The 13,208-nt window shown below is 41.0% G+C and overlaps 3 protein-coding genes across 4 annotated transcripts; 2 read left to right on the forward strand and 1 right to left on the reverse strand.

The window, feature by feature from the left end:
* Positions 1-1,391: 1,391 nt before the first annotated feature.
* Positions 1,392-6,864, forward strand: RB195_002669 (uncharacterized protein; the record flags this gene model as incomplete). Of its 2 annotated transcripts, XM_064200029.1 has the most annotated exons (8): positions 1,392-1,436; positions 4,547-4,708; positions 5,580-5,693; positions 5,756-5,869; positions 6,141-6,205; positions 6,272-6,387; positions 6,602-6,737; positions 6,844-6,856. In XM_064200029.1, 8 exons carry the CDS (start codon positions 1,392-1,394, stop codon positions 6,854-6,856), a joined length of 765 nt encoding a protein of 254 aa, XP_064055910.1. The 2 variants fall into 2 exon arrangements, with proteins under 2 accessions (XP_064055910.1, XP_013302136.2); XM_013446682.2 differs by lacking the exon at positions 1,392-1,436 and having other exon boundaries at positions 4,550-4,708; positions 6,602-6,864.
* A 20-nt stretch (positions 6,865-6,884) lies between these two features.
* Positions 6,885-8,160, reverse strand: RB195_002670 (uncharacterized protein; the record flags this gene model as incomplete). Its single annotated transcript, XM_064200030.1, has 2 exons — positions 6,885-7,535; positions 7,954-8,160. The coding sequence occupies 2 exons, from the start codon at positions 8,158-8,160 to the stop codon at positions 6,885-6,887; spliced, it is 858 nt and encodes a 285-aa protein (XP_064055911.1).
* A 440-nt stretch (positions 8,161-8,600) lies between these two features.
* On the forward strand, positions 8,601-12,935 carry RB195_002671 (uncharacterized protein; the record flags this gene model as incomplete). Its single annotated transcript, XM_013446679.2, has 9 exons — positions 8,601-8,642; positions 9,668-9,748; positions 9,959-10,104; positions 11,763-11,937; positions 11,991-12,083; positions 12,212-12,358; positions 12,418-12,522; positions 12,572-12,703; positions 12,762-12,935. The coding sequence occupies 9 exons, from the start codon at positions 8,601-8,603 to the stop codon at positions 12,933-12,935; spliced, it is 1,095 nt and encodes a 364-aa protein (XP_013302133.2).
* Between the last annotated feature and the right edge of the window lie 273 nt (positions 12,936-13,208).

Consider the following 13,208-nt stretch of genomic DNA (forward strand, 5'->3'; position numbering starts at 1 on the left):
ATTTTTTATTTATTTATAAATCTTAGGAGTGAATAACTACATCACTGCTGCAAGCCTAAAGCTTCTTTGCTAATACTACGTAAGCGTGCTCGATCGGTGAGATGGATGGAGCACAACGTAGGAACAGCGCAATAGTCTGGTGATGCTATTGACTGCTGCGTAGCCTACATTTTTTAGTTGCCTTTGTTGGAAAAATGTTGAATTGGACAGCCTTCTGCCAATATGTGGGCAGATTACTAGAAGATCTGCTAAATCGTATTGCTCTCTGTAGTGTTTGGATCTGTAGTGATTCAAAGGATTGGAACGTCCGAAGGAACTGACCACTCCCTCGTTTATGAGTGCTTGGTGAAGATGTGTGTGAATGACCTTGGAAGAGTTCTAGGTATGCGGACATTTTCGCGTTGCTGCTCACCATTACCACATATACTGCTCTTTGGTGGCTCTCTATCCTGACGCAGAGGAAACGTTATCTGAGAAACATGGTACACGGTGGCACCGACTGTCGTTTGCCTGAACAGACTTTAACTAGATGTTTCTTAAGAGTTCAGTGGTTTGATAAGGTCAAATCTAGGACTTCAGCTAAAGTAGTTTTGAATGTCGTGACTTATATAGAACCCGTTGTTAATAAGTATGGACAGCAGGGTATGCAGAATTTGTCGTTTCTTGTACTGCGATTATTGCTAAACATTCTCCTACATTTTTTCGGCGAGATTTGAAAATTTGACCGTTTGTTCTTGGACATGCATGAAACGTGAAGAACAGACATCACAGCAGTCTTTTTATATGAAGTTTACAGCGAATTTCTAGTATAACAACTTCACCAGACTTGAGTACAGTTCGCAACGATCTGTTTCACAATGATAGTGTCCTCTCCTCGAACATTCTCAGCTGTACCATGTTCTGTATCCTCAGTTTCGCTGACTTCTCCTTATCAGCGGGAGCCCTAATTTCTGCTGTCCATTAGGCGCTCCAGTTGGATTGCTCATCGGTTGTCCTCCGCCTGTTTCTCGTTTCCTTTCTCCGTTACGCTCTTTCGAGTAGTGTTTTTGACCTTACTTACTTTTCGATCATTTTTAGCCATGGAGTGTTTCAAAAGTAAAACGTATTCTATGAGTGATTCTCATTTTCTCTTTCATAGGAGGAGCTTTGGGTAATACTCTTACTAAGTATAAATATGCTACTATACACTAGGCTTTTCTTTGCCTTCACTTTATTGCTGGGTGAAGAACTTTGTTCTTGCTTGGATATAAAATTGGCTGAAAAAATCTTTGATAAACTATTTCCGAATGTTAACTCTCGCTTTCGTAGTTTTAGATGAAAAGATGTTTCTGAATAAAGATACGGAGGATAGCCATTTTTCATAGGGAAGGCTATCGGTAGGGCGACCAGATATGGTCGCGAGTCATGTGGAGGACGAGAGGACAGTGATAACTATGGTTGGTGCAGAATACTTGTAATGAAATAAATATTTTTGAGAACATGTTTGGGGAACTTACTCACTTGAAATTGTGAACACATTTGAGCATTCGAGCACAATACTGACACGTTAGGTTTAGTTGGAGTCGAAGAACGGGACTTGTGGAGATTTTAAAAGTTGAATTGTTTCTATTAGCAGAATTCTGGATGTAGTTTACAAATATCTGCCTTCATGGGAAGTATAAAATCTACTATACCGAAAATTCAATGACGCCGTGGGTATTCGGATGTGTGTCCAGAAATGCGAGACCAGTTAGTAAATGGGTTAGGTTGGGTTGAACGGTTATGAAAAAAGTTCTAGAAGTGAATTACCATTAATAAGCTGGACTTACCGTGGTACTAATAACGATGGTAATAAATAGTAATAATAAATTGAATAATAAATAATACTAGTAATAGTAGGGACAACAACATTAACAACCTTATCATAAATTTGCAGAACACCTGTCCAACCGAAGAACGTTTTTGCAATCGTATTTTCGATTGTTTGCCACACCTTCGTTTGCAACCAATAGGTTGTTTCCCCTTTGAATCGAGCTAAATCTTGGCGCAGTGTCGTAAGCGGTTGGATCGAAGTGGAACCATTGCCAGCCTCACTCGGACCGCAGTGATCGGTGGAGCTAACGAAGCTCCCAACTCGATTGTATTAGTTACTATTTAGTACTTAATACTAGTACTTAATACTACTAGTACTTATTACTTAATACTTAATACTTAGTTGCTAGCTCTACCGCGTCGACACCGAGTATCCGAATACTAATATTTGAGCTTTGACTCGACTGTAGGGAACGAAGTGGAATTTCTTTAAAAATACGTAGTAAAAGTGGCGGCACACATAATGCCTTGAAGTTCGAATTTGAATATCTTACGAATCTTACGAAATGTGCTGTATACCAAACACTCCAAACTTCATCATAGATTACAATTTTTAGTTCCATCGAAGGAAGTGCGAATGTCACATCACGAAGACGTTTCATGTCATATTATCCAGATCTCCAGTTAAGACATATTCCTTCAAATCTGGCGTTGAAGATCTGTCCAACTAGAAAAACTCTTTGGTAATGTGTCTTCAAATTATGCACACCAAAAGGTGCTCCATGTTTTTCTTTAACACCTTTAGTGCATATATATATATATCACAGACTCCAGTTGGGCGGGCGTTGCGCAGTCGGTCTGAGGTCCGTTGTAGCCACACGGTCGAGGGTTCGAATCCGCCCTAGTGCTCACCAAGCCTTTCATCCCTCCGTGGTCGATAAATTGGTACCAGACTTGTCTGGGAGGATAAAAACACTGACCTGATCATCGGCTGGCCTCCGCAAGTCATTGTATAGGCCAACACGCGTTCCAAAACCTCAACGATTACGAATTCCAGCAAAAACGCTTTGGCGCATCCCAAGTGGATTGATACGCCAGTGACTTTGACTGACTTTTAGAGTCCAGTTTCTGTACCGGCGCGCCACGTAAGGGATTGATTGACATTTTTCGAAAAAGTAATCGTAAGGTGTTTTTCTGCTGCACCACTATGAAATCTTTTTCGCTTACGGCAACTGAACAATTTAAGTAAGCGGAGTATAAGTAGCAGTGTAAGTTGCTAAGAAAACTCTAGTGCTGGACGAAGATCTGAGTTTGTGCATAGACGTTGCCGAAGGGGTTCAAGCAGAGGAAGAGTGCACATGCGACGCTGTCGCATGCGCACTCTTCTTCTGCTTGGTGCACACATACATACATACACTTTCCTCCTCGTTAACATAGGGTTTTTAGTTTTCATCTGCTGGAAGAGCAACTTTACTTCCAAGTTGTCTTCGAGAAGAAAAATGAAAATGAGTTCCATCTAGTAAGGCTGAGGTTGAGAAACCTATTAAACTTTAATTTTTTTCACTTTCGTACTCACCTTGAGGCAATAGAAGTAGCAAAATTGCTATCGGTCTCTTGGAAATTGTTCCCTTTTTTGCTGATAGAACTATGCATCAGTGCTGCACGTTTGTTCTCCAATTTTTGTAATTATTAGAACCTTCTTCTTCATACTACCTTTTTTTTGAAAAACTAAGGTTTTTTAGAATTATTGTATTTCGGCTCCGAGGCATTAAAGAGTACCTATAGAAGCAGGAGAAACATCCAAAAAAAATAGAAGACCGAACAAATGGATCTAAAATTTATGAGAACCATGGGGAGCTCATTGAGCGTCACTTTCTTCAAGGCGTACACAGATCTATTAGAAATCTGATTAAGCGAACTTAAACTAAACTATATTGTCTTTTTTTTCAAAATCTACTCGTAATAGGAATGAAGCATTTTCGGATGCAGTGCAGCAAGTCAACAACTGGCGACTGCTTGTCGACGAAATGAACAGCACTATAGTTTATCGCTATTTACTTAGCTTCATTGCTGATACCGTGATATCTGCTGTTCTGTTTTGATCGCGTCGAAACCTGCTGACGAGCAGCTCTACACCTTTAATTATCTCTACGCCTTTTCTAACTACCATAAAAAATCGCATTAAATCGATGTGAAACTTTTAACGTACATGTTAGTTGGCGCCACACTAACAAAATTCATTTAGAAAACTAAGAATATTTTCGCTTAGCTATCATCCTAGAAACGAATATCCTAAGTATATTAGCCTATTTCCATAACGGATAGATATTTTGAAAATTTGAAGAAGAAAATTGGAAATTACAGACTTAATTTGACAGATTTCTAACCATGCCACCTCAACCACTTCAGATATTTCTTCAGGAGTAGTTATTATGATAAAGAAGGACTTTATGCTGGCCTCTGTTTGTTGTGTTTAAATGGAATTAGATATATTTGGTCTTTTTTTTGAGTTCACACTTGTGATTCAAACTTTAAAAAATTCTCATTGACGAGGAATTCCAACTGTAATGTTTGTTGTTCCAGTCAAGTTGTTTTTTTATTGCGAATCACAAAAGTATGAATGTGCTCCCATTCTGTCAACAATCTAGGAGAAACGTGCTCGAGATAGGATTGTCTACTGTAGATTCCATTTTATTTTTCTTGGAACGATTTTGATGTTTTCATGTTTAGCGATGTCAAAGTGTACATTTTAAAGGTTATGGTTGAACCTTGGTGTGAGCCGTCAACTCAGGCTTCGTTCCGTTTTGAAGCAGCAGACCTTCCAACAAAAAATGTGGTGGTCTACTCGGACAGAGCTGAAGTGAAACGAGTTGTGGCAGCGTCTTTGGCGAAAGGAATCAACGAAATTATCATCCAGGTCAGCTTCTTGCGTATATTCACATCATGATAATAGTTGAAGAGAGAACTCAAATACTAGCTATCAAATCTTAATTAGGTGCGGATCCCATTCTCATCATAATAAACACCTAGGATGTATGGAATGATTGTTAGCAGTTATTGCACTGTTTGCTAAATTTATACTGATCTAATACGCCTAATCTATAACCCCATGTTCGGTTTACCATTCTTCTATCAGCTTGTCTAACGGCAGCATTAGCTGATTCTGCAGAAAAGCGAATCAGCTTGTTTGACGTTCTTTCATCACTGCAATACTTCTTGTTATTGGGGGTGATTTTTCTTTCAATATCATGTCAAGCTTGATGACTCTAAAATAGCACTTTATTTCGGCAAAATTCTCCACTTGCTCCACATGCGCGAGTGGTGAGCGAGATGTTTTTATCGATGACGGGTGATGGGATGAATTACAAAGACACATTTGACCGATGCGCTCTGGATAATCATCAATTTAAAAAAAGTTAAGTCAGAATAGACGAAAGCTCAAAAATAGTAATAAAATTTGTTAATCAGAGATGCTGCAGTCCTCGTTCATACATAATGTCGATTTATCAGCAAACAAGGCTGAACTTTCTCATATAGGACGAGAAAAAATTCTGAAAGTTCAACAGATGTGTAGCTGCTTGCTGCACCCACTTTTTTTTTTCTTGTTGTACTTTTTTGGAGACCACGCAAGTACAGAAGGAGACCTATCAATCATTTACTTGATTGAGCCGGTGCTTTCCTTATGTTTTTAAGACGAAGAAAGAGTCAACAATTAATATTATAAAGGATTGATATGCATCGCTCAGAGAAAAAGGACCAACTATTATCTAAGCAGTTTTTTTTTGCAGAACGTGTCCGCCGTCATTGAACGTCAATCTGTACGAGTTGATGGACAAGGTGTTCTCATTCAGGAAGTTCAATATCAGGAAATGCCGATAGATACAGAACAGGAGAATGAGAAGGTGGCTGCTAGCACTTGTGCCCTTGCAACATCAGTCACGTCGAAAAACACATGTTGATTTAGATTCGGGCGTTGGAACGGGAGAAGGTGAAGGTGGAAAACGAACGGTTTGCAGTCGAAGATGAAATGAGCTCCTTGCGGAAGCGCCTTGAAGTTCTCGATGGTGTTGCTGGTCAGGTGAGTGTATGGGGAAGGTGAAAAAACTCATCCATCAACTTTTTTCAAAGGAAGCAAGAACAGTGGATTTCGAGATCCGATCTAGTGGATGTTTTTGATAGTTAGATCTGAGATTAGAAATATACCATAACTTACTGTTATATGTTGTTGGTATGTGTTAACAAACCTTTAAAGAGCTAATCTTGTCGCTTTTTCAGGGATAAAGATGTTTGCACGTTATACTTATATTTCATTGCGTTGTTTACAATTTGCACTGTTTACCATTCTTCAGGTAGCTGCCGGTCCTCCGTCAACATCTTTCTCTGCCACGGAACCTTTACCGAAGATGTTGAGGAGGTGCTGTATAATATTAGAACTGTTGCCAAGGTTTCTTTTTGCCATCAATGTGCATGGGTGATCTAGGCATACTGTGATTGGTTCAACATCACTTCAAGGAGCGGACCAGGACACACATTCCATCGGCTTCCTTATTAACGATGACGCACTAAGGAACCTCGCAAAATTCCTTTCTTATTATGGTAAGGTGTATGTTGTGAATTTAGAACAACGATATGTTGCTTAACTCAAACTTTGTCTGTCTGTATAAAGTAAAGAATTCTCACATAGTATCACTAATTTAGGAGCAAACCACGTGACATTTTAAAATTAATCTACGATGCTTGAATTTCTTTTGTGCCTTTTTGGTTGTAAAAGTACTTCAAAGAAAGTGGTTCCACGCGCTTGCTTATTAAGGAGAGACGGTATCGGAGATGAAAACGACCTTGAGGATTCGACAGCGAGAGTGGGACCAGTGTGCAGAAAAAATTGAAGCACTTGAAAGACAAATCGATCAACTTCGATGTGGCTATGAATACGACTCAGTGAGAAGGTACAATTACTGCTATATACAGTGCAAAGATCCGGTGAACATTGTTTATTCTCTTGGGGAAAATAGAAGAGTATCTTTATTAGATGAAAATGCTATCATTTTGGAGGTATTCTCAATGACATATTGAAGTAATGCTAAATTATAAGGTCAATACCCAGGAGCGGTTCGAGGGATCGGACAGTGATCACACGAACCCGGTAATCCGTCTCTTCCAGGCTCTCCGGGTGGGCCATCTTCGCCATTCTTTCCAGGTTCACCATCGGGTCCGTTCTCTCCCTGAGTTCCCGGTGCACCAGCGCGTCCAGGATTACCGGGCCGTCCATCTGGGCCCGGTGGTCCCTGCGGTCCAGGTTCTCCTGGTGGGCCAGGTTCACCTGCAGGTGACGGAAGTGAACGCACTTGTCCTGGTTGTCCAGGTGGTCCAGGCTGTCCGTCGGCACCGGGGTTTCCAGGCGGTCCTTGCGGTCCGGGTGGCCCCCTGAGACCAGGTCTACCTGGTGGTCCTTGCTCTCCTGGAGCGCCAGGCATTCCATCCGGGCCCTTCATACCAGGTGGTCCAGGGGGACCAGGTGGTGATGGCTCGCATTCGAAACAGAAGTCTTCTGGTTTAGGGCGGATGTCTCCTGGTGGAGCATCTTCTCCTGGTTCACCGGGATTACCTGGAAGTCCATCTTTGCCAGGAACACCATCCTGTCCTGGGACACCAGGCGGCCCTGGAGGTCCAGTTCCGCATGAGCAGCACGAGTTTGAAGCACGTTTGCTGCGATTGGCTTTGGCGATTTGACGAACGGAAGTTAGCTGGAACAGTGAGATTGTTAGCTTTCGCGTGCCTAACGTGCCCACGATCAGTAACTGAGCAGCGAGGGAATATTACTGTGAAAGGAAATTAAATTGCAGTTGAATCTCTTAATTGAAAGTTTTTGTAACGGGTTACCTCTATTTTACTTAAGTTCCTAATAGTCGTGAAGTTTCAGAGTGTAACAACGTTTTCTCCCATTGATTGGAGTTTTTCTTAGCAAAGGATACATCTTTCCAAAAAAGGAAAACGAGCATGACGTCCAACAAACTGGCTTGGTGTTCTGTGTTTTGTTCTAGTGGGGCCACCTAGATGTGACTAACTACTGAAGAACATGTTATTGTTTACAATGTGCTCTCCTTCAAGGTCTCGAGAAGAAAAAGGGCGATGATAAATGGACGAGCAACGGCTACGGCTTACCTTGTTGAATTCCGCCTTCACACTCTCGCCTCTAGAACGGCAGAAGTTAAGTTCGTCTTGGAGGCCAGACTGGACATGCTGCATGTAGAGACAGAGCATCGGCACCGCTATGATTGCCGTCAGCGTGGCCACGGTCGAAATGGTCACACCCAAAAAGGCGAATCGCTTCACCGATTCTGTCTCGATTAGCTTGCTTGTGTCGGACATCGCTAGAGGGGAATCGGAGTAGAAGTTGAGGATTACAACCGTTGAATCAAAAAACAACTCACGTTGTACGAGTCCTAACGAAATGAACCGTTCCGGTGTGGTGGTCGACGTCTTTTATAGCGAACGCCCGTGAACTGTCTAAGGACGCACACAAAAAGTATTGCAATCCACGCTGTTACTGTAATCAAAGACACGAGAATTAGTTTCGCGAAATGTGATTATCCAAACGTTGTTCCTAACATTGATTTGTTTCAAGTACGCCATTGAAATGAAGTTATAATCGCAACATAGTCCGTGGGCATTTTTAATTGCAACTCCTGTTGCTATAAGTTTGCAATCACTTGCAGGAATGCTTCGGAGATGTTTTTACACATTTTAAGTTCGTATTTTGCTTACAACCCTTCGGTGCTTTTTTCAGGAACATTACAATCATCGTGGAGATGGAGAAGGCTGGAGCAGTGGAATTGTTTGTTTCGTATCAGGTAAGCATTATGTTGAAGAAGTACTATCCAAAAAAAAAAGACGTAATTCTCTACCTATCTGTTCCCACTTCTTTACAATACTCTGTGATGGGGAAACAAATGAGAAATCTACTCCGGACTAATCGGTGTCAGCGTTATTGAAAAGAAATAGACCAGCCATCAAACATTTCGCAAAGTAACAGGCAATGTGCAGTTTGACCAACTAACTCTTTAAAACAGAGCTTCTTCACTAATGCCTGGGTTTGTTACTCATTGAGTCACTAATATTTTGGCAAAAGAGGGTATTATACAAGGAAATGAACTGCAAGAAGGTCAGTAGACATTCTTCACTCAGTGTTATTTACGGCACAAAAAACCATAAGAGAAAACTTCATATTTACAATATTATCTTCTGAAATGCTATGGGTAAACCCGAAACGTTGACAGTTGTTTTCATCATAACTCTTGACTGTTTATATGGAAAGAAATTCCTTAGAATTTCAAATTGTATGGAAAATATCTTGGATCGTAAAAGAAGCTAAATGTTGTTCATTAAGTATATAATCTGTTGTATGTACAGCGAATTTCTTTTCTTGCACAGTTCCTGTAGCTGTCGATGAACACTTTCTACCTTCTGTATAGCGTCGATAGCTGAACTATGTCGGTTACTCCACACATTCTACCCGACCTCTTTGCATCTTACAACGACACGTTTCCCGAGTGTCGGAAATGTTTTTAGATTCTCCTGAAGCGCATGCAAATGAGCGTTAGCGCTCGATTCTTTTATCACGTCACCCCGAATCACAAAAGACGGCGCATTCTTACCGGTTTCAAGTTAAACTTCTGCGCCGCACCTTATCATTAGATCCTGCTTTTCTCCTCATTCTCGAATTAGTGCACTCCGGCCTACAACGTAGAGCAAAAAGCTGACGGAGGTGCTAAAAAGTCGACGCGAACCGGTGTTTGCATTCAAAGAACAGGCGAAGACGGCTTCCTAGTACGCCTCAAATCCCAACTAAATCGAAACTGAAGATCCGATATTTCAGGTTTACTGCGCAAGTTGGAAGCCCGCATACGACATTCGAGCAGTGACAACGGCCGAAGGTGAGCAGGAAAACTCGATAAAGGTCTGTTTGAAGGTTCTTCCTTGCATCGTTTATGCAACTTTGCTTTTTTCTTATCTAATGAACCTCCGCAATTCTCTTATCTCATCTTCCCACACTTGTTTGTTGTAAGAGGCAAAAAGTCCATTGGTCAAAGGAATGAGCGCAAAAGGGACTTTCTTCGCTTTTTGTGTGATTTTTACACAGTTTATAAGACGCCGAATGTTAGTTTAGTTGTGCTACTACGGTCTCGTAGAGCAAAATACTGGTGATGACTGGATCGACACTGATATGGTGCTATCCACTGCAAGCCCTTCCATTGGCGGTTGTGCGCCACAGTTAGCAACACTTTCCGCCAGTATTCATCGTTCAAATAAATTGTGGGTTCCAGTTTTCTTTCTACTGATTTATGATCCGACTCACCTTCATGCTTTTTAAGGGACACTTATGTCAACAACATTCTCTCTTTAAAATTTCCGATAAGAGATTGGGGCTGGAAAAAAGAACTAATAGGGATTAGACTGTTAATATAAAACTGTAGTGTGATTCGGGTGAAAAACTGATTATGAAGGCATCGACCTTTCTTTTGGGTCTACTTGTGCTTTTTTAACCTAAATTATCTTTGCTGCGACAAATTGACAGCGCTCAGCATATGTATATATATAGAAAAAAAATCTATTCTTCGCTAGCAACTGGTTCTTTCCCTAACTCCTCCCAGATTGGCGAAAGAAGATCATTTAAATTTGTTATAAGGTTATATAGGTTCGCGAGCATAAACTTATGGGAACTTCGAAATTTTGATCGCCGTGTTTCAGGAACTAAGTTAACAAATCGTTTCAGGGAAATAGAGAATCTAACGAGTAGTAACAACCAATATTTTCGTGTTGCATCGATTTCTCTCTCCTCGTGGCCGTTCTCCTGTCCTCTATCATATAGAGCGATACGGCCCTGCAGAATTGTGAAGAGAGCTTCGAAAAGCACTTCAGATTCGCAACAAAGCGCGTTTCATCCTCAACAAATTCAGAAATGGATCTGAGCATCAGACTGATCAACCCGATTCAAAGGTTTCTTGGAGATGTTTTCCGTTTCAGCTCTGATACTTCAGGCTCGATGGCGAGCCGCTTTCAATTCTCGAGAGAACCCAGTACCATGAACATCAACTATCACAAGATGGGGTACTCCAGAGACAAATGAGAGTAACATGAGATGTATTTTCTATTCATGAGGTGTGGGATGTTGCAACAGGGAAATTCATAGAAAACAGGAGAAAAAAGAAAAATATAGCATACGCAAATGCAAAATATTTGTAGAAAAACAGAGAATCAACAGATTCAGATTCATACAAAGAGCCACGCCACTTTACAGTTGTGTGAACAAAGAGATGGTTTCTAAAAAAGATATGAGTGGCTAATGAAGAAAAGATAAAGTAAAAGCATAGGTTTTTAAAATAAATCAACACAGAAGTATGGAAAAGGGTAAACACATAGTGCTAAATTGTTAGTCGTGTTAGTTAGTTGTTAGAATTGTCTGATATGTGCGAACTTGCGATGCACGGGGCGACTAGAAACATGGCAGGTGAGAGGCGGAAATAGATGAGAGCTGAAGATGTCGTTGGATTTCCTGTTGAGTTGGAGAAAGGCAATTCAAATACTTTGTTGAGTTACCTTCAAGAAAAGTCTTTAAGGGAGGATGAAAACAGAGAAATAGCACAATGACAGTTTGTTCGTCCATAAGAGATCCTTTCAGGTTAATCCGGCAAATGTTGCCGGCAAATGTTTGAATGTTCATCTTTAAATCTTCTACTTTTTTTCTCCTTCTCGCCACACAGCCTTACCGAGTAGCTTTGTAATGAAAACAGTTCCTTTCTTAGCTTAGTAACGTTCCTTGTGAAATTTTCATCCAATTTCTTTTCAGGACACTACATATATAGTGGATTTCCGGAGTAGTACTTACTATTTCATACTTTATTTTTGCGCAGTGAATGAGAGAATCGGAAAAGCTGAGCAGTTACCACCACTCAAAAGAAGCAACATTGCAGTCAACGTCAACGACACACGTCAGCCGCGAGACGTAAACCGATGTACGAGGCCTCCGAGGAAGACATGGGTTTCGGCTCTTTCGATTGTAACGAAATGGCAGACGCAGCAGCTCTGCATCGATACAACACAGCTCAGCTAAGCAGAAGCAGCGAAGAGAACAGCGTTTCTACACCGGTACTACTGGTTTTCATCGTAAAAATAAGGTGTAATTTTTTGAGCTATTCTAGAGCGTGGAGAACTTAATGTCAACTTGTTTTTCTGTTCCACGAGCGGTAACTATCCCTAGTAATGGTGTGGAACATAAAGTATTAGTGGTTATGGTAAGTTTTCACGCGTGTACGTTTCCCTTTACCTTCAATTTAGTATTACAAGAAAAACTTAAGAACTTCGAAAAAATACTTGACCAGCCTTTTCAGCAGAATTTTTTCTCGCAATCAAAGTGTTTTAGGTTGATCTGACGTCCTCGTTTACGCATGAATGTGTGCCGTCCCGGTGCGCTTCCGCCTTCCTTTCAGCTGTAGTGACCAACACTACAACCTTCCCTCTTCCTCCAGGAGATGCAGCCGTTTACCTGAACAGTGGATTTGTGGCCAAAGTAAGCGAAGCTTAGAAGATTTAGCGGAAATCAAATAATTGTTCATTGATCGTTCGCAGACTCATCTTCGATCGGTGCCACCTGGTGAAGAATTTCGATGTTCATTAGGAGTGGATCCCTCAATAAAAGTCGATTACAAAACACCTACCACAACTCACGAACAGGTGGGTCTTACAAGGTTTCAAGGGAAGTTTCTTGAGAATGTGATTATAGGTGGGATTCATGTCGAAGAGCACTCTGATCACTCATGAACAAATTGTCTCACTTAGAAACGCTAAAGTGACTCAGTCTGTGCAGATCACTGTTAGGGAGCAGATACCCAAGTCTACGGACGAAAAAATAAAGGTTTGTATGAGAGAATTCAGTTTTTTAAGTTAAGACAGCGTATGGTTTTTTTTTAAAGATATGTGTTGTTTCACCCGATGTTCGAGGAAAGCAAGGAGAAGCCAAACTCAACAAGGATCACAATTTGGAGTGGCCGGTTGTGTTAGCTCCTGGTCAGCATACTGATCTGTCAATCAAGTACACCATCGAGCATCCAGCCAGTGAATCGGTCTCATTCAAACTTACTCCGTAGTCACTCTAGGTGGTGCAGTTAGTTAAGAGTATGTAACGACTTCCGGGTAGACCTGTTCCCTCTATTTGTCGTAGTTTCAAAATATCTCGAGGATAATGTAAATGCCGCTGCTGTCTGTGGTGTGAATGTCGCCTCCTACAGCGATAGTTACAAAAGTGTTAGACATTATCTGAATCTAGAAAATCAGGATTTCCTTTCAGTTTAATTCGTTGGTTACTTTCTAAAATAGTAGTTCTGATATTCTGCTCGTGTTGTCATTTTGATCCTGATCAG

Source organism: Necator americanus, chromosome IV (genome assembly GCF_031761385.1).
Source record: "Necator americanus strain Aroian chromosome IV, whole genome shotgun sequence".
NCBI classification, from domain to species: Eukaryota; Metazoa; Nematoda; class Chromadorea; order Rhabditida; family Ancylostomatidae; genus Necator; species Necator americanus.